This window comes from Halichoerus grypus, chromosome 5, assembly GCF_964656455.1.
Source record: "Halichoerus grypus chromosome 5, mHalGry1.hap1.1, whole genome shotgun sequence".
Taxonomy (NCBI): Eukaryota; Metazoa; Chordata; class Mammalia; order Carnivora; family Phocidae; genus Halichoerus; species Halichoerus grypus.
The window spans coordinates 81,021,394-81,043,303 of NC_135716.1; the positions used below are offsets into that span (position 1 = coordinate 81,021,394).

General features: G+C 36.2%; 1 protein-coding gene across 2 annotated transcripts in view; it reads right to left on the reverse strand.

The window, feature by feature from the left end:
• Positions 1-283: 283 nt before the first annotated feature.
• UBE2V2 (ubiquitin conjugating enzyme E2 V2) overlaps positions 284-21,910 on the reverse strand; it is a 40,693-nt gene continuing 19,066 nt past the window's right edge. The window contains exons 1-4 of one of the 2 annotated variants that reach the window (XM_078072401.1): positions 21,096-21,116; positions 14,284-14,432; positions 9,188-9,313; positions 284-2,656 (exon numbers count right to left, since the gene is read on the reverse strand). In XM_078072401.1, coding sequence (XP_077928527.1) covers positions 2,510-2,656; positions 9,188-9,313; positions 14,284-14,328 — 318 coding nt within the window. In that variant the 5' untranslated portion in view covers positions 14,329-14,432; positions 21,096-21,116 and the 3' untranslated portion in view covers positions 284-2,509. Of the gene's footprint in view, positions 2,657-9,187; positions 9,314-14,283; positions 14,433-21,095; positions 21,117-21,910 lie in introns of those variants that run through there. The other variant, XM_036094049.2, reaches the window with a different exon arrangement.

Genomic DNA, 21,910 nt, shown 5'->3' on the forward strand with positions numbered 1-21,910 from the left:
GAGTAAAACTAATGTACTCTCCAAGCACTTACTCAAATTGAAGTGTGATAAATTCTTTTAAAAGGATAATTTAAAATTATAAATTTCCTCTGTATTACACCCAGAAGACTCAAATGCCACTATCCTTACAAATGTTTTATGTTCCAAATTCTGAAAAGTAACACTTAACCCATAACAAATGCCATCACTTTAAAAATATTAGAAAAAATATGTTAAAACCAGCAATTCTGAAAACTAGTAACTAAAACCATTAAAACATAACACTGACCTAATAGGACAAGAATTTCATTTTTGTAATCTTTATTAAATGTGTTGATCATCCCCTAGGATTGCAACTGGTAGCCTTTTAAACAAATTTTGAAGGCAATTTTACAGTTCATTTAATACCATACACTCCTATAACCTTAGCCACTTTAGAAAACAAAGGAAAAATTGCTTCAAAAATGCAGTCTTAGAAATGTTACTATAATTAAGAGCGGTTCTATATTAGCTCCTTCTATAATCAACCAGTGTGTTTCAGATTGCCATGTATATCTTGATTGTGACATGCAAAATGGATTCTGCTTTGGAAACTGTCTAATTGGCATGCAAAATTCTGCAGAGATCCACAATCCCAAAAACAAAACAGGGGAAATAAATATCCTCAGGCCAACTCAGACAACATATACTTGGGGAAAGAAACCCTTCACAATAGTGGATTTGGAAAAGGAAGAGGACAAGAGATCAAGGTACCCAGATTTTCAGTGCACCAATTTAACATTCAAATGGTTATTAGCTACACTGTATGACAAGACACGCTTCCAAAGTGGAAAAGTAGTTGCTAGACTGATTTAGACCAGTAATGGTCTTAAAATGAAGTCACTGTAATTCAAGTTAATCTTCAACCATTTAAAATTTTTAAGAATGTATTCCAATATAATTCATTTCAAACCTACTTTAATAAATTACACATGCACTAATTTATGGGTATATAATTTCTATGTATCATCTGAAAGCACTTTAAACATCTTTGATAATTAAAAATAGCCATGTAGAAATTAGTAAATTTAGACAAACTGTCACTAACTTTCATGTATTATTAACCAAAAAAAAGTAGCTCAGAGCTTTAACTGTGAATGACTTGATAATAACATGTCAGGCATCTTTGAGAAATTTGTCCTTGTTACCTTACTGCCTTTCTATTTTCTTCAGGGAATTCATAAGAAAAGAACATTTTTAACAAAGTAGTATACCCAGTGCTTTGAAATGAAAAACAGTGACTTAAAGCCTTGAGTCATTTTGGTAAAGGCAGACCATAAATGAGCTTTCAATTAAGAATTACTATTCACCAAAGTGGAGGTTAAGTGAAACTGGATAAAATTAATTGCAATTAGTAAGTATTAGAAGCATTGGGGGAAGAAATGTCACAGAAAACTAAAGAAAAAAGAGGTTACAAAGAAAAAATGGAATGTGTATCCGGATAATTTGCAATTTATAATTCCGTAAGAACTGCTAGAATTCAAACATTTTTAAATAATAGTCTCGTAAACTAAAATTCAAAATATAATACCTGGGATTCCTCTTTCTCCAAAGAAGAAATTAAACTAATTAGGTAATTTGTTCTCTGAAATACTCTGCAAATTCCAATTCAGAAGAAGTATATAAGATAGGATAATAATAAAAGGTGTTTATAGATGAATAGCTACAATAATTCCAATTTTTGCTACCTCAGCAAGGTACTGTATATATACCACATCAATATAATAGAAATGGCACAGTTTCTGAGGACACGTTCCACATTTTATTTACATTTTAAGACTAACTTTAATCTCAAAATCACATATCCATACACCTATTTCCTTTTTGTTGATTTCACTTAAATGCATGGTTTGTCAAACAAAGACTGTAAACAAATATTTACCATGTCTGTTACATGTAACACACAGGAACGGCTTTTAACAGAAATTCATCGACCTCCCCCACAACATTTTTTTATTATAAATACAAGTATCAAAACAATCCTGAACATATTTTTGATACTACTAGTAGTCAGCACCCACACCGCTTCAAAAATTAACACAATTTGTGACAATATTCATTGTACCTGCTACTTTAGACAATTTCAACTGAAGCTCTTTCACTAAAGCAAGATGGATAAAGCATGCCATTTCTGTTTTTCCTTCTTGAGATTTTTTTTTACTTTTCAGAAACACATATGCTTCCACAGCATCTGACTCTTCTCTCCATGCTTTCATCTTGTAAACCTGAATTCTATTTTGAGTACTCCAGGTTTATGCTTAAATGACAGTGCCTTAACAAGAGAAAAAAAATTGTGCTGCATTTTTCCTCCTGTAACCTGAAAACATAATGGTGTACATATATTAAATATATTCTTACAAATGTCCAGGTCATGTTTACCAGCTGGAATTCTTGTACTTAATGTGTGGGTATTCTGCATTGTGATATTTAATCAAGACATTAACATGAGTAGAAGGTTGTTGATTTAAGACAAGTTTGAGAGCCACTAAAATTAATTGTTGTATGTTTGTCCTTCTGGTGGCTGTGGAAGCTTCATATTTTCTTTGGACATCATTAGACGTCTTAGCTCTTGAAGTACAACTTTAATGCTATATGAATTTTGCCATTTTGCTAACACTGGTATGCTCCGTGCATCCACCTGAAATGGGGGGAAAAGAGCAAAATTAACTACAAAGTTTAAAGTACTATGGCACCAATTTATTAAACATACTTTAATGAGAAGAAGTGCTTTTAAAATTCATAGCCTGGCTCTATTTTCACAAAAGAGAACATTATGAAACTACAGGTTCATATCATACTTAGGAAAAATAGTTACTTCTGTAACAGGTATTTCCTAAAAATGTATGTCTTTTGTGTGTATGTGCTTTTCTTTATCTTACAATAAACATGTAGTGAACTTTGGACATCAGAAATAAACAAATGTTAAATAACTACACTGTAAACATATTTAACAATTGCTTCTTGATGAGATAAGGTCTGAAGGTTCCTCTCCATTTCCAATGCCACTACCCAGAATCTGGGCAATTATCTTCACTGGGATTTAGGAAAAAGCTGTGAACTTGATCTCTGCTTTTGGATTTTTCTTTCCAGTGTCTTCTCTGCACTATACTAAAATAACCTTCCACTGAAGAAGATGGACAGAATGGGACTGCAGCTCCTTCAAAGCCTTATTCCCAGATAACTGACATCACTTGACCTGTCTGGCAGTTCCCTGGAAAACCCCACTCACAGGGTTTTTCTTTATCTGACCTCAAAATTCACCCATTGAGTACTGCCTACTACTCCTCCCAACCACATCCACACCTACCCCAGGAATTTGTCAAAAATAATCAGCGTCAATTGCTTTAATATCTCTGCTGCCTGGGGAGACAATACAAACAGGAAGGTGATCAAAATATTTCAGAGGAAAAACTGGGAAATAAGATGCCCATAGGGGCTTTGAAAAATTCCAACATATCCCTGGGAATCTAGAAGACTACACATGTACAGGGCTGTGCACAGGCTCACAGAAGACTTGATAAACTCCCACCTGTGGCTGACCTTGAGTAACACATAAAAAAGATTATAACCAAGTGGGATTTATCCCAGAAATGCAAGTTTGGCTCAGGATTTTAAAAATTAGTCAATTAATAAACCATATTAATAGAGAACAAAAACCATAATTATTTCAACAAACACAAAAAGACATTTGATAAAAATCCAACAACTTTTCATGATAAAAAACACTTAACAAACCAGGAATAGTACTTCCTCAGCCTGAAAAAGGGCATCTATAAAAACCTACAGCTAACATCATACTTAATATCACTGCTACTCAACATGGTACTGGAGGTTCCAGCCAGGCAATCAAACAAGAAAATGAAATAAGAGGCAATCAGACTAAAAAGAATGAATAGATCAATCTCCATTTGCAGATGACATGATCTAGTATATAGAAAATCCTAAGGTATCCATTAAAGAAACTAGCAGAGCTAATAAATAAATAAAGCTGCAGGATACAGAATCAATTTATAAAAACCATGTCTATATACTTGTAATAAACAATCTGAAAATAAAATTAAGAAAACAATGCCATTTACAACTGGATAAGAATAAAATGCATAGGTATAAGTGTAGGACTGATATAAGGAAAACTATAAAATACTGTTCAAAACTTAAGACCTAAATAAATGAAAAGACATCCCCTATACATAGATCGGAAGACCTAATATTGCTAGGATGACAATACTCCCTTAATGGGCACGGGGTTTCCTCTGAGAAGTTCTAAAATTAGATTGTGGTAATGGGTCCACTACCCTGTGAATACTAAAAAAATACTGAATTACATGCACTTTGAATGAATTCTATGGTATGCAAATTATATCACAATAAACTGCTTAAAATAGAGAAAGATAATTTTTAAATAATTCTCTTACAAGTAACTGAAACAGTAAGAAGAGTATTATAATGTTAAGATATACTTAAAGTGCTTATCCTAATGCTTTAACTTATGGAGTAGCAAGCCCCTTAGCCTATTTTAAGTACACTCCATTAGTGAACAACAGTTTACAAGTGGAGAAAATACCAAGTTCTTTCCAAAGCAGAAACAAACACTTCCAGCTGTAAAGTTACATGATAGTTAAATAAACATAAGTGATTGCAAATCCTGTGAAATACCAACAGAGTACACAAAAAAATTGGGGGAAAAAAAGATGGAGAGAGGAGAGAAAAAAAGAGCATGGGAAAATAAATATCATGTCAGAACAACTCTGCATCTTATCATTCTATAATATACAATAAACTCCAAAACTTGAGACCTCACAGCATAAATATCTATGATTTACGTTTTACAGTGCTAACCACCCACAAGGAATAATTCTGCCTTGCTGTATTAAATAAATATAAACCAAAATTACTAAAGCAACACCCATAATTCATCAGGTACTTAAATAACCTCAAAATATATAAAATTATCCTGGCATATCACCAATGGTCAATGTGAGATTATGGCTATTTATTTACTAGTTACGAAAGTAATACTTTAAATTCTTAAATATCAATCAAAAGAAAAACTGATGTCCAGTGTATTCACCCTACCTCTAACCCTCTACACACTCATCTACACTCTAATAATTAAAATCAGTATTTCCTTTTCCTGTTTTCAAATCCCCATTCCAGATTGACAATATGAAGTGTTGGTGAGAATGTACGATCACAGGGTACTGTTATACACAGCTAGCAGGACAGATGTGGATAAAGCCCTGTAGAGAGTAAGCTGGCAATATTCAATCAAGTCAAAGGCAAGCCCCACACCTCAGCAGACATTCCACTTCTAGGTGTATGCCCTGGAGCAATGCTACTCAAAGTATGTTCCATGGAATGATGCCAGGCCTTGAACTAATTTTTTGCTGATGCACCACAAGATAAACACAGAAATTGAGAGTATTTCAAGAGTTCTATGATAATTTGACAGAGAAATTTTTATTTAAAAAATCTGAATTTGTATTTTATCTTCTTTATTTCATTTTCTTGGTAATTTTTATTGTATTTTACAAAAGTACTGATCTGTAACATACTGGAACCAACAAACCAACCAACCAATACCCAAGTCTTGAGAACCACTGCCCTAGGATAAAAGAATACATGTATAAGAATGTCCACAGTAGCAATCTTTTCAGTGAAAATTGAAAACAGGGGTGCCTGGGTGGCTCAGTCATTAAGCATCTGCCTTTAGCTCAGGTCATGATCCCAGGGTCCTGGGATCGAGCCCCGCATCGAGCTCCCTGCTGGGCGGGAAGACTGCTTCTCCCTCTCCCATTCCCCCTGCTTGTGTTCCCTCTCTCCCTGTGTCTCTGTCAAATAAATAAATAAAATCTTTAAAAAAAAAAAAAAGTTGAAAACAGCCTAAATGCCCAGAAAGTGAAAAACAGATGAAGCAATAAAAAGGAACAATCTAATTTAAATGACTCAACATGGATTAAGCTCAAAAATCACTGACAAAAGCAATACAATACACAAGTACACACACACATGCATAGTAAAAGCACAACAATCATGCTCAGAAATGATAAGCACCAAATTCAAGATGAGACTACGTCTCTGAGGAAAGTGGAAGGGGAAACTGGGGAAAGGTACACAGAGCTAACAACTATTTAAAATATAGTCTTTAAAAAAAAAAAAATACTAATAAGGGCTATTACAAACAAGACCAACATTCTAAAATTTGACAAGGGAAATGGAAGATGTTGGTTGTATCATCTTCTAAAACTTGTCTACATGTTAAAAATATTTCTTTTAAAAACACCAAAAATGAGGGCGCCTGGATGGCTCAGTCGGTTAAGTGTCTGCCTTCAGCTCAGGTCATGATCCTGGGTTCCTGGGATCAAGCCCCGAATCTGGCTCCCTGCTCAGCAAGGAGTCTGCTTCTCCCTCTCCCTCTGCTCCTCCCCCCTGCTTGTGTGCTCATTCTCTCTCCTCTCTCAAATGAATAATCTTTTAAAAAAAAAAAAAAAGACACCAAAAATGAAAAAAAAGAGAAAAGTGGTAATGAACTTATAGTAACTGCTACAAAGAAAAAGATTATCAGAGTAAAAAAAGAAACAGAATTCAGACTGGAGAATCAGGAAGGACTCCTCTGAGAAAGTGACGTTTACACTAAGAAATGAAGCACCTGTAAGGATTAGCCAGAGTGGAAGAGATGTCCAGACTGAAGAACAGACAGTGCAACAGTCCTAAGGCAAAATGAAAGGTGTGTGGGGCAATGTGTACCCTGTGAGTCCCAATGAGCCATAGCAAAAAGCATGCACAATGAGGCTGAAGTCGTTAAAGGATATTAAAGCACAGAAGTGACATGACACAATTTCTATTTTAGAAAGATCCTCTGGCTCCTTGCTCTGCAAAGACTGGAGGAGGTAAAAAAGCAAATTCAGAGATAGTGTTGCAAGACAAGAGATGATGGTCAACATTCATTCAGTGGCAATGTAAAGAGAAAAGTAAGACCTGACTCAAGTTACATTTTCAACAAAGACTGACAGGACTGATGGTAGATGGGCAAGGGAAGAAAAGCAGAGAGAGAGACAAAATGTCAAAAAGTAGATAAGACACCCATGAGATCAGATAAACTTGTTAGAGGTGTGCCTGAACTTTAATCCTGAATTTCCTAGTTCCCACAACAATGCAGAACCCACCATTAATTAATTTAGAGAGTCTATAATATGAAAACAAACCAGCAGTTGAGAAGAACAGCTCCTCCTGGTAGAGAAATTTAACAAAAATATCTTCCTCATAAAGGCAATGCTGTATGTCACAAAAGAAATTCCCTAAACAATATTCTTTCTGTAAATTCAAAATGTTTTATAATACTGCTTCTATAACATCTCTTAATATTACCTGACATAGAAATAATTATTTCTAGAATAACCACTGAAAGAACAGAAACAGAATTCAAAAAGTTGAGAACAACCATTTCAAAAGTAGACAAGAAACAGAAACACATGGAAAAACAGAAACCACAAAATAAGGTAATTTATTAAACCTAAACGTATTAATATATTGTATATTAAAAGGACTAAATATTCCCAGTAAATTACAAAGATTGACAGACTGACAGGAAGGACTCTCAGAACCCAGCTTTTAGTTGGCATGCACCAGGTAGAGAGGTTTGGAAGTGACCCAGCAGGTCCGGAGCTGAGATTTCCAATGACCTGTTCACCTTCTTCCTGTTAGGGTCATGCTTTCATCCAGTGCACCCAGCAGCGAGGCACCAGCCATTCTGGGGCCTAGCTGTGTGCTTGCATATTTGACTGAGGTTGGGGGCTAGAGGGATAACTCTATGTCCAAGGCTCGACTTGTAGCCAGAGGGAATTACAAATGTGGAATAGATGAAATATGGAATATGCTCTATCGTGTTGGAATAGAATTAAAGGTACTAGCATAAACTCATGGTTTTTTTTGTTTTTGTTTTTCATTTATTTGCCAGAGAGAGCGAGTGAGCAAGAACGAGCAGGGAGGAGGAGGCAGAGGGAGAGGGAGAAGCAGGCTCCCCGCTGAGCAAGGAGCCCAATGTGAAACTCAATCCCAGAACCCTGAGATCATGCCCTGAGCCGAAGGCAGATGCTTAACTGACTGAGCCACCCAGGTGCCCCATAAACTCATGGTTTTTAATAGATGATATATTAAGGTAGGTATATAGGTAGATAAACAGGAAGAAAAGGAGGAGGAAGGATAGGTAGACACATGTGATACACTGGGTAAAATTTTTAAAAAAGTAAGAGCATAAAAGAAAATCTTTAAGATGTTAATTACCATTGGTGAGGAAAAGGAACACAGGGATGGGATGAGGAGGAACACACAGGAAGTTAAGGATACTGATAACACTCTATTTCCTAAGATGGATGACGTTCATTTTATTATTATGTTGTTGTAACACCTCCTAACATGTATTTTGCATGTCAGTGTGCCCTCAACATGGCATCTTAAGAGTCTGGATTTAAAAGTCTTAACATTAGGGACACCTGGGTGGCTCAGTCGGTTAAGCGTCTGCCTTCGGCTCATGTCATGATGGAGTTGTGCATCGGGCTCCCTGCTCAGCCGGGAGTCTGCTTCTCCCTCTCCCTTGCCCCTCCCTCTGCTTATGCTCACTTGCTCTCTCTCTCTAATAAATAAAATCTTAAAAAAAAAAAAGTCTTAACATGAACCTTAACAAACTACTCATACTGAAATTCAGCCTTTCCACTAACTTCCCTGTGTGAATCTGGTAGAACATGTCATTTTGGTTTATTTGCTTTCAACAGACAAGTGCTTAACCTGTTTGTTCTAATACAGACATACTTGTTCCTCAAAGAAAAGCCTCCTCTTTAAGAATATTCATCCTCTTAATTTCACCAAATGTACCTTAACCTAAAGAAAAATAACATTCAAAAGGAAATAATGGTCATCTTTTCACCAAAAAGGATTCAACTAAAATATGACTACTGAAGCAATTAATAAAACCCTAAGAAAACTGCTGTCATCACATCTATCTAGGCTGGTACATAAAGGTTTTTTAAGGACAGGTTGATTTATAAGAGAAAAACAACATTAAGACTAACTTCTTTTAGACTTCCAGCTCAACAAAGGTCCTTTTTAAATTCTGTTTCTCCTGACTACATATTATTCATTATATAAGAATAAAATGACTATTTTAACTTACCATTCCACTGGAATTATTAATTCCATTCATATTAATTTTGGTTACAAATCTAACTGATGGAGGAGCTTCTGGGTATTTAGGTCCACATTCTACTTTCAGGCTATATATTCTGTTTTCATAATTTGTCTGAAAGGCAAAAAATAATAATAGTAATAATAATTACATTCAAGTGCTAATAAAGAGCAAAAGTACAATATGAACATATTTGATATTACTTTATGATCAAGAATTTGCTTTTCTACATTCAAATTTATTTGACTTATATGGTCAGAAAAAAATGGAGCAAGCATACTTAAAAGTCAAGATTTTATAATATTAAAATAATTCTACAAAGTAATATCGAGACAATCAGAACTTGCTTTTTGTGGTACAAACAATGCCTATAACAAAATTAAAAGTAAAAAACAAACAAAACAAATTCAGATTTTATTAAAAAGTTTATATTGTGGGGGAGGGACTACTTGACTTGTATCAAACATATGTAAAGTTTCCCATTTGTCCAGAACAATTCTATCTATTCTACTGTCCCAGTATTAATTATTAACAACACTTCTTCACTCTCAAAAGGGTCTGGCTGGACAATGAATTACACGGTTATACAGCAATCAAAAACTTATAGCTAAAGGGAAACCAGCATATTATACCACCTTACAGCAATAAAACAATTATTTCATGCCTATTATATTTATATTACTTCATTACCCTTGTGATTCATTAAATTCCATTTTCAGAGCTACAACAGCAAGCTTTATGTCTCCATATCATTTTAAAATAGGTTCTTAATTAAGAAGTTGAACATCACCACATTATAAAACAACTATTTTAAAGCTCCCAAACTAAAATACTTCCAAATTATTTAGGCTTATTTTCATGCTATAATTAACTCTTTACCCTATGGCTCTTGCTCACTTGGCTAACTTATTAATGTAGAATTAATAATAGCAAAGAAAAAAATAAATGGAAGTGACAAATTTAATACCTGTTGGTTACTGCATAAACCTGGAAAAACAAATTAGCTAACCAGCTACAGATTTCACTTACCCAAACTGATCCACAGCTTCCTTTCCCTTAAGAGCTATTCCCAAGTGGAGGTCAGATCTGGGATATTAAACTACTGTAATTTAAAGTGTATGCAACAATCTTGTACATATGATTATTAAATATTTTGACACTCTAAAAAGAAACACCTGTATAAAAGTCATCCCAGTTTAACAGCACAAATCGATTAAACAACACGCCCAGCACTTTGGATATGTATAGACAGGACTAAAATCAGGGAGATCTCAAGGAAATAATCCAGTCTGTGGTTCTCCAATCTGGATACACATTAGCCTCTCTATAAAACTTGCATTAAAAAAAATAATAGCCCCCAAGAAATTCTACAATGTTGGAAATACTCACTGTATGTAGAAACAACCAGAACTCTCACACTTTGCCGGGAAAAGAGAATGGTATAACCATTTTGCAAACAATTTGGCATTTTCTTATAGAGAGAAATAAGTGTCCACCTACCCTATGATGTAGCAATTCCAATCCTAGGCATTTTATCCCCCCAAAAATGGAAACAAACATGTTCACAAAAGACTTTTAAAAGAATGCTCATAGCAGCTTTATTTCTAATAACCACAAAGTAGATAAAATCCAAATACCATGAACACATTGTGGTATATATCCATACAGTAAAATACTACAGAGTAATAAAAAGAAAGACACTCCTACCATATGGAACAAGGCTGAATCTGTAAGATACTGTGCGGAGTCAAAAGCAGCAGACCAGTAAATACAAACACTGCATGATTCCACTTACACCAAGTTCTACAACCTGCAAAACTGCTCCAAGGTGCAGGAAGTAGTGCCTGGGGTGGAGGTGGGAAGAGGCACAGGTGACTGAAATGTTCTATATCTAGAGTATAGGCAACAAGGTATATTTGTGGAAACTCATGGTAAGATTTGTACATTTCATTATACATAAGTTAAAAAACTCTAAGCTAGCCTTTTGATCTAATTCAATGCTTAGAGTAATCATCATCTAAACTTTGGACACCTTGGACTAATTTTATAACCTCTAAATTTTATTTATTTTTTTATTTATTTTACTTATTTATTTGACAGAGAGAGAGACAGCGAGAGAGGGAACACAAGCGGGGGGAATGGGAGAGGGAGAAGTAGGCTTCCCGCCGAGCAGGGAGCCCGATGCGGGGCTCGATCCCAGGATTCCGGGATCATGACCTGAGCCCAAGGCAGACGCTTAACCGACTGAGCCCACCCAGGCGTCCCTATAACCTCTAAATTTTAAAAAACAGCCACATCTTTCTGTTATCTAATAAAATAGTAAAATAAAAAAGTAAAAAAGGCACTAATATTTACTAAATATATACTAGTCAGGCACCTTCCTACTGTCTAATTAAGTCATTTAATTCTCCATATTTCTTTAAGATTTTATTTGAGAGAGAGAGAAAGAGAGCACTTGCACATGCGTGAGCAAGGGGATGGGTAAAGGGAGAGAGAGAATCTCAAGAAGACTTCATGCTGAGCCCGACACAGGGCTCAATCCCACAACCCTGAGATCATGACCTGAGCTGAAATCAGGAGTCAGACGCTTAACCGACTAAGCCACCCAGGCGCCCCTCCATATATATATATATACATATATATAAAGATGGATATAGTATCTTCATTTACACATAAGGAAACTTGGAAAAGTTACTAAACCTCTAATGCTAAAAAGTATTGCTTCAGAAAATTTAAAACACAAACATATATGGAAAAACAAAATTGCTAATCATATAAATCCAACAAATACTGGAATAACATAAAGAAACAGGGATCTTAATAATGCATAAAACAATTTAAAAACCATTAACCAAGTAACAGTATGGTAAGGTAAAAATTTTCCCATTATCCGGGTTAGATGTAGATACCTAAAGCTGAGGACAAACTGCTCTAAACATGGTACCTTCTAAAGAGAAAACAACTAAGGTGAGACAGCAACCCCTGCAGGTTTTATTAAAAGGCAACTGAGGGCGCCTGGGTGGCTCAGGTCATGATCCCAGGGTCCTGGGATCGAGCCCCGCATCGGGCTCCCTGCTCAGCGGGAAGCTTGCTTCTCCCTCTCCCATTCCCCTTGCTTGTGTTCCCTCTCTCGCTGTGTCTCTCTCTGTCAAATAAATAAATAAAATCTTTAAAAAAAAAAAAATTCAAAAGGCAACTGAATGAGTGCACAGGCATTCACTCCACTGGGTCCCACATGCCTCAGTGAGGAAGATTAAGTAGAAAGCGGGTGATGCAAGGGAGAAATCACTGGCTGGCTGGAAAGATGCTGTGCCTCTTTAAGGTGCTCCCCTCTTGCCTCTTCCTGGCACCCAAAGGAACTGAGAAGAAGCTCCAAGACCCCCACCCCCAGAAAGGGGGAAGGCCCAATGAACAGAAGCCCAGCATGGCCACTGGCGGCACTGTGTCTACATGCCCTTTTCAAGCAAGCCAGACCCACTCCTCCCCAAGCTAGAGCAGCCTTCACTATGCACTGGGCATAGCCTGGACACAGGAGCTTCCTGCAGTTCAGTGACACCAGGAAAGGCAGCTAATCTGGGGAGCCCTGCTGGTGACCCCAACAGTGTGAGATCAAGTGGGAGCTGCTCTTCCATATTTGGGAACTATGCTATGGGACAGCCCACAGAACCACTAAGGAACTCACACACAAGCTTCAAAACATTCCTAACATTTGAAGTCCACTGGAGGTAGTGTCTGGAGAAAAACGAAATCTAAATAATTTCAAATTTATATTCTACCAAGTTCAGACTGTCAAATCTTCAAACTATTCATTAAGAGTGTTCATAAATCACTTTTTTTAACCAAACATGGTAATAACATTCATAGGCAGTGAAAATCAAGATTTTCATTACAAATACCAAGTTATAAAATACATCAATATTACATTTCCTTCCTCAACTATCTTATAGAAAAATCAAAGCAGTGGAAGGAAGTGGGAGTTTGTTAGGTTAGTAGTGTGCTCAAATCTTGCAAAGGAATACCAGAAAATATAAAACATACATTAATTCACTCTCTAAAGTTAACATTGCTGATTACTTGGATCCATTTTTCTTTTGTAATAATCAAGAGGAAATCTAAACTATACCCAACAGCAAAACAGTTGAAATGCTCTCATCATAAGGTAGCCAATAGTATACAAAACTGAAGACTAAAAAAAAAAACCTTCAAATTCGTGTTCTTTCCATTAAGTCAAAAACATTACACAATATATATTTCAAAGGCTCACTGCCAAGAGTGCAGTAAATGGGACCTTTGAGTAAGGAATGCAATGTAGAAAAATACTTCCCAGTCTGGAAAAAATTCTGAGTACAAATAAAACTTCATAAACTTGAGAAAGACCTAAGAATAAAACACAACCAGATCTGTTGCCAACAATGCTAGAAACTATGCAAAAATCACAGACTTTTCTATATACTTTATTAATGAAGAAATTGAGGCCTATAGCATTTACAAGGCAAGTCAAATGTCAAAAGGGCAAATAGCAGTGTGCACTCAAAACAAACCAATTTAGAAACCCTTGGTTACACACATAGCAGATTAGTAACATGTTATGTCAAAATATACTGTTTGCTCTTCCCAAATACCCCTCCATTTCCTCACCTTTTCTCCTCTCTATCTGGAATGTTCTCCATCCCCATCACCACCTTCTGAAATCCTACCAGTCAGTCCTTTAAGGCTCATTCCAAAGGCAACTTCCTCCACTGTTCAGCCTTCCTCAATTATTCCAGCTAGAAGAAACATATTCTAAAGTCCCGTAGTGAACTTTCTCTGCCATATTTAAAGTCTGTCATTTGTACTTATTTTTTCCTCTACTAAACTGCTAACACCTTGACGGCAACGACCATATCAATCTTTTCCCCCCAGTCCTCCATAAAATCAAGCATTATACCTTACACACAGGAAGCATCAATAAAAGTATACAAAATGAATTAAAAGGGAGGAATTGTTTCAGTTAGAAGTGATAATTATTTTAATATCAATACTATAAAAATGCTTATTCTAAAATGACAATAAATAATAAAAAATATATAATTTATAGCACTGACCCTTGGTGGCCCAATAATCATGCCTGTCCACCTTGTAAGTGTCATATCTTCATCATCTTCAAGGCCCCAGCTAACCGTACCATCGCCTACTCCTTTTTGTCCTTCTTCAAGTTCTTCCAACAAGCGAAAATTACGAGGAACTTTAACTCCTATACAAAAGAATGTCATGTAAATGTAAAAAGCCCGTAATTACAAGAGCTGCATATATTCAAATTCAGCTTTTTCCAAATTAACTTCTATAAATTATCTCCCCAAAAAGGCAAAATTCCCTTTAAGCATTCTGCTCAGAAAATGCTCAATCTAAAAACTGCTCAAAATGCAAACACTAAAGAAAACACTGTACCAAATATTTACTGCAATATAGAACATGTATATAAATTCCTAATTAATCAATGTTATCCTGATATAAATCAATCATAAAGAAATCATTATAAAATGAGTATTTTCCATAATTGAGATTTCTGTTGCAAGCCTAGAACAATGCATCAAATAAATGGGCAAAGACCAGAAAGTTCATAAAAGCTCAAATTTATTAACAAACACTCTCTAATGCTTTTTAAAGAATAGAATTATGTTCCATCTTAAAAAAAAAGCCCTAGAGGGTATTATTTTTTTCTAGAATGCTGAAGCAGCCCCATCCACAGTCCCCAGTCAGTCTCCTTTCCTTTTCTCCCCCCAAACCAGTAGGGTCTTACCTCTTCCATGTCAGAACAGCGCTTAATCATCACTTGGAGAGTTCCTCCATTTAAGAACAACTCTCCTCATGGATGTAACAGTTTCCTAAGACCCGCCCTTCAACTCTGGGCCCAACCTAGCACAACTGTTGATCCATTAGCCCTTCTCATACCTGTTCTTCTTTAGACCTCATTACCCCTACTTTATATCTAAAATCTTTTCTTTTTTTTTAAGATTTTATTTATTTATTTGACAGAGAGAGACACAGCGAGAGAGGGAACACAAGCAGAGGGAGTGGGGGAGGGAGAAGCAGTCTTCCCCCAGAGCAGGGAGCCGGATGCGGGACTCGATCCCAGAACTCTGGGATCATGACCTGAGCCAAAGGCAGACGCTTAATGACTGAGCCACCCAGGCGCCCCTATATCTAAAAGCTTAACACAGACATCTTCCCCTCTGCCTAGAATCTCCTAGCATTTCACAGTTTTCACTCTTTCATTCTCAATAAACCTGGTCTTTGCCACCATTGTGACCTCCAACCCCTAGAATCCAACCATGATTCTTCTAATTGACCACAACCTTTCCCAAAATTATTGGCCTAGCCTTTCCAAAGGATGGACCCTGTGGTCTCCCATGTTCTCGTCAGCACCTAGTTTCAAACATCCCCCAGTTCGACCACGTAAGTCTTGAAAAAATTATGTAAATGCCCCTAGAAGCCTCTCTCTCTGGCTCTGGAGCTTGCACACATATGCTTGCAATCTCTCTCTCTCTCTCATGCATGCACACACACAATTATGAAACAGAAAGAACTGATATCTCTTGCATTTTTTTTTTTAGAGACATCTCTTCTAAAACTGTCATTTTGTGTAACTTCTCTCTTGGTACTAATTCATAGTAATCCTTCTGGACATACAATAAAAACGCAATAAATATTGTAACTTATAAAGAACACTAGCCATTTTATGTACTGTGCTTTATTAAAAAAAATGCTTGAAAATTTGGGGCCACAGAAATATGGAGCAGTCATAAATTACAAGAAACAAGAGTAGTCATTTATTACAACTACTATGATTACTAATAACCACTTGTTCAGCATACATTATGTGCTACTTTAAGCAAATTATCCCATTTAATCCTAAAAGCACCTATTTTACAGTTAAAGGAACTAGGATATGAAAAAGTTAGGTGACCTACCCAAAGTCACATAGCTGTAAGAGGCAAATCCTCTGTTTCTAGACCAAAGCCACTTTTAACCATCAAGTTGCACAGCACTACAAACTACACAGGCAGTATGTGAGGGCGATGTGGCTGCGACATCTGTCACCCCATTGATCGCCAAGGTTGATTCAGCTGATCTGACTGGCTAGGCTAGTGTCCCCTTCCTCCCTCACCGCTCCATGTGTGTCCCTCCCGAAGCTGTGCGCTCGGTCGAAGAAGACGACCTTCCTCGATAGAGGAGGACCATTCTTCGGTCAAGGGTACACGAGTAGCTGTGCTCCCCTGCTAGAAACTCCAAACAAGCTCTCTAGATCCATTTGTAGGAGAACGTAGGGTAGTCAAGTTTCCAAGACTCCAGACACATCCAAATGAGGTGCTGCATGTAGCAGTCTGCCTTAGGGGAGAAAAAAAAAAAAAAACCACACAGGCAGCATATTCTGGCACAGATCTAAGAATCAGACTGCCCAAGTTCAGTTCTGCTAACCACTGATATGTGACCCCCCAGCTCTGTTTTCTCACCTGTAAAAGTGAGGTAACAGTAGTTCCTACCTCACGGAATCACTGTGAAATTAGACAAGGTAATCCATCTTAAACTCAATAAATGTTGACTATGATGGTAATTTTAGTATTTGTTTTTAGACAGAATTACATAAAAGTTCTATTAACCTCCATCTAAGCTATGTGAGAAGAAAAGCTCTTTGTACAACCCTGAAGGGAGGACCCCAGAAATTGTATCCTAAGCTGTAAGTTTCTATTCACCTAACATTGCTATTTTCCTATAACTGTAGAGTCATGACCTCTACAATATATTGCTACTGAATTGTTTTTTAAAGTAATCGTAAATGAGCTTGATTACCCTTATCCTTAAGAAGTCATTCCCCAAGAATTATTCTAAATTTGCATTGAATTTTGCTGCCTCCTATTTATAAACAATTCAATCAAGTGACCTTTATGGCCACCAAAACTACAAAGTGAACAATGTAAAATTAATGGTTTTTTTTTTTTTTTTACATAAGTGCCATAAAAGTGATAAACCTAGTTACTGCTAAACTTTTTCACCCTTTCTTTATATAGCTTTTTGGAGAAATAGTTCTAAGATTGACAGATCAATTACTGACAATACTAACATTCAAAAAGTTATAGCAGCTAAGACTACTCTGCTTTTAAAGTATAAGACAAACAATAACCAAAACACACTGTGCCGTATTTTCAAATTCAGGACTAGAGCACTCTGGCTTTATTTCACCCAACCACTAATATCTGTGAAGAAAAAAAAAGCCACAAGATGGGGATGTTGTTCCATGAAAACTGAAGTATTACATAAACTGCCTTCTGGATCTCTGCCATCTACGAGCCTTTTTCTATAGTTCTACTTGTCTTTTTCCTATATGTCTGTGTGTGTTGTTTTTTAATAGTTTTAAATATTTTACTCCCTTAATCTGGGATCTTCGTTAAAAGAAAAAAATAGTAACCCACAAATCTACCCCTTTCTAGCTGAAACTTTTAAAATGCTGTCAATTTTTGGTCCAGAAGAACACCAGAGACCATCGAGTCCAAAACTTAACAGTTTAGAGGAAAGAAAATTATCACAAAAAGTCACTTAACTATTTGTTAGTTGACAAACCAATTCAAAAACCCATCTCCAGGCTTCTCCACTAATCTAGTTTTCTCTTGAGTACATTACAATGTAACCTGCACTTCTGAGAGATAACAGCAAAAATATTACCAACCTTTAACACAAACAACCTATAAAACATGCTTCCAGCTTTTTAAATCTGAAAGATATCAAATTCCAAATCACCTGCCTTTAACTCCCATAATACTAAAAATAAAGGCATAAAGACTACCAAATAAATAGAATAAATCTTGCCATGCCATATTTATTAGGAAAAAAGATTTCCCAACTTTAATTTACAAATTTTTACCTTTTTCAAGTTACAGCGAAAAAAGTATAAGACCCTGAATGTAATAAATCTGTCAATCTATCCATACAAACATGAGAAACGATAACAAAGCAAATCTATCAGTTTGCAATTAATCATCTAAATTAAAATAGTTCTAAAGTAACACTAAAAAAAAGATGAGAGGTAGTGCAGTTTTAGAGAGGGCAGTGTGGATTCCAGTTCCAGCTGATGGGAAACAGTCTAAGATGTACAAAAGTCCCCAAAATTCAGGAATAATTATTGTTACCATTTAGTGTACTTCTCTTCAGATTACTACTTTGCATACACAATATATGATTTCCGTATTTTATCAAAACGAGATCATGAATCATAGTTTTGTAACTTCCTTTTTCCCCTACTTATGAACATACTTCTATGGCAAACATTATCAAGTGCCATTTTAAAATGCCCCAATGAATAATATTGGTCTTGCTTGAGGGGCAGGAGTAGGGAGACCGAACCAGAGGAATCATTGCCTACTCAAAAATTAAAGGAAAACACCTGTAGGGATGGAATAAACCTTTTCTGTGTTATGTGCTTTAGCTGGTCCTCAAGAACACCCAAGTTGGCTATGGGTCCCTTCCCCTTATCCCACTACCCAGAATACCTATGAGGTTAAGGAAGAGAGTATCTGGGGCATGTGTGCTGTGGGATGCAGCCAGGCCGTTTACCTGGCCCCTCTTAGGTGTGGGTTGCAACAAACCTGAGCAGACACACTGTTAAAATGGAACTCGTGAAAAGTCCCACCTGTGATTTTAGTTCTCTGGTTCTGCCCCATTTTGGGAGTTCTGAGTTCTCCTCAAACCCCCAACAAGCTGACTTGATTAAAGATAACATATTTATTGAGCTCCTCCTATGAGACAAACATTTGCTAAAAGCTTTACAGATAGAAAGTACTTCATTAAATCTCACCTTGTAAATTGATATAATATCACCATTTCACTACGTAAGAAAATTAAAGCTTAAATTATTAGGTTGAAACTTATAAAATGAAACTGTTACTATTCAGGCATCTTTTTAACCAACAAAAAAAGTAATCTCATAAAATTCAATCTAATTATATGGAGAGTGAGTGAGTCAGGGTTGAAGCTCTTAGCCATTATTCTCCAATGCCCCCTTTGGAACCCACTAGTCCCAGATGGAACTCTTTTCCCTAGCTACTGCTAACTTGTCCTCAGTCCCTGCAAATCTGATGGGGATGAGAGACACATCTTGGCCAACTGTGGAAGTAACTCTGACAAAATACATACTGTTCTGAACTTCTTAAAAAGAACCTTTCCATATGTCACAGACTGGGTGTACTCAAAGCAAAACATTCCTATCCAGGGAAGTAACATAGCATTTTATATTTTTCAAATTACTTTCTCATACAGCCATCTATCTGTATATAAAATAAATTTTTTGAGCTATGATGGACAGCTATATCCACATTTACAAAGACCAAAGACATGAAGTAACTTATTCAAGCCAATGGTAAGCTAGCAGCTGGGTCAAAACTAATACTCAAATTTCCCAACACAGCTACAACACTCTATCACTGTATACTGCATCTCAAGCTCCAGAAAATTTTACTCATTTTTATTTTTTTTTAAGTAAGCTCTAAGCCCAATGTGGGGCTTGAACTCATGACCCCAATATCAAGAGTCACATGTTCGGGGCGCCTGGGTGGCTCAGTTGGTTAAGCCACTGCCTTCGGCTCGGGTCATGATCCTGGAGTCCCGGGATCGAGTCCCGCATCGGGCTCCCTGCTCGGCGGGGAGTCTGCTTCTCCCTCTGACCCTCCCCCTTCTCATGCTCTCTATCTCATAAAAAAAAAAAAAAAAAAAAAGAGTCACATGTTCCACCAACTGAGCCAGCCAGGCACCCCAAAATCCAGAAAATTTCTTTAAAAAGTAGGGAGATTACAGAATGTATACAACTTAAAATATGTATTTTCTAAAAACCATTGTTGAAATATGTCATATAAACAAAGAATTTCTGTAATTTGTCATGTAAAAAATACTGTAAAGAAAGTATTAAAATTGAAGTCCATGAAATTTCTGGTTTTATGGTGCTTAAAATCATGTATTAATAAAAGCATTTATAAAACCTCTCTGAGTAATACTCTACAATTTTTCAGTAATTTAAGACTCAAATACTTGTCTGATTTTCACATTATCTTCCTTAATGGGACAAACAAAATTATGAAAACACAAAGTAGAGGAACACACATAAGGTAGCAAAGTATCAGGAGACCTATATTTTTTTAATAGATTTTGTTTATTTATTTGACAGAAAGAGACACAGCGAGAAAGGGAACACAAGCAGGGGGAGTAATAAAGCCTAAATCCAGAAAAAGAGAAATAATAAAGATTAGAACAGAAATCAATGGAATAGAAACCAAAAGAACAGAACAAATAAACAAAACTAAAAGGTGTTTCTTTAACAGAATTAGCAAGATTGATACCCCAGCCAGACTTACTGGAAAAAAAAAAGAAAAAAACAGAAAGGACCCAAATCAGTAGAATCATAAATGAAAGAAGAGCAATCACAACCAACACTAAAGAAAAACAATTATAAGAAAATATTATGAACAACTATATGCCAACAAATTAGGCAATCTGGAAGAAATGCATACATTCCTAGAAACATATGAACTAACAAAACTGAAACAGGAAGGAACAGAAAACCTGAACAGATCCATAACCAGCAAAGAAATTGAAGCAGTAATCAAAAACCTCCTAACAAGCAAGAGTCCAAGCCAGATTGCTTCCCACGGAAATCCTACCAAACATTTAAAGAAAAATACCTATTCTTCCAAAACTGTTCAAAAAAACTGAAATGAGAGGAAAAACTTCCAAACTCATTCTATGAAGCCATCATTACCTTGATCCCAAAACGAAAGACCCCACTAAAAAGGAGAATTACAGACCAATATCCCTGATGAACATGGATGCAAAAATTCTCACCAAGTCACTAACTAATAGGATCCAACAGTACCTCAAAAGGATTATTCACCACGACCACCAGGAGTGGGATTTATTCCTGGTCTGCAGTCTGCAGGGGTGGTTCAACATCTGCAAATCAATCAATGTGATACACCACATTAATAACAGAAAACATAAGAACTATATAATCCTCTCAATAGATGTAGAAAAAGCATTTGACAAAATACAGCACCCTTTCTTGATAAAAACACTCCACAATGTAGGGTTAGAGAGAACATACCTCAACATCATAAAGGCCATATACGAAAGACCCACAGCGACTATCATCCTTAATGGGGAAAAACTGAGAGCTTTCCCCCTAAGGTCAGGAACATGACAGGGAACATCCACTCTCATCACTGTTCAAAACAGTACTGGAAGTCCTAGTCTCAGGAATCAGACAACAAAAAAATATAAAAAGCATCCAAATCAGCAAAAAAGAAGTCAAACTTTCACTCTTCACAGATACTCTATGTAGAAAACCCAAAATACTCCAAAAAATTGCTAGACTGATACAGAAATTCAGCAAAATCACAGGATATAAAAATCAATACACAGAAGTCAGTTGCATTTCTATGTACTAAGAAAGCAGCAGCAGAAAGAAAAATCAAGGAATCGATCCCATTTACAACTGCACCAAAAATGAAAAAATACCGAGGAATAAACCTAACCAAAAAGGTAGATCTGTACTCTGAGAACTACAGAACACTTATGAAAGAAATTAAGGATGACACAAAGAAATGGGAAAACGTTCCATGCTCATGGATTGAAAGAACAAACACTTAAAATATCTATGCTTCCCACAGCAATCTACACATTCAATGCAAT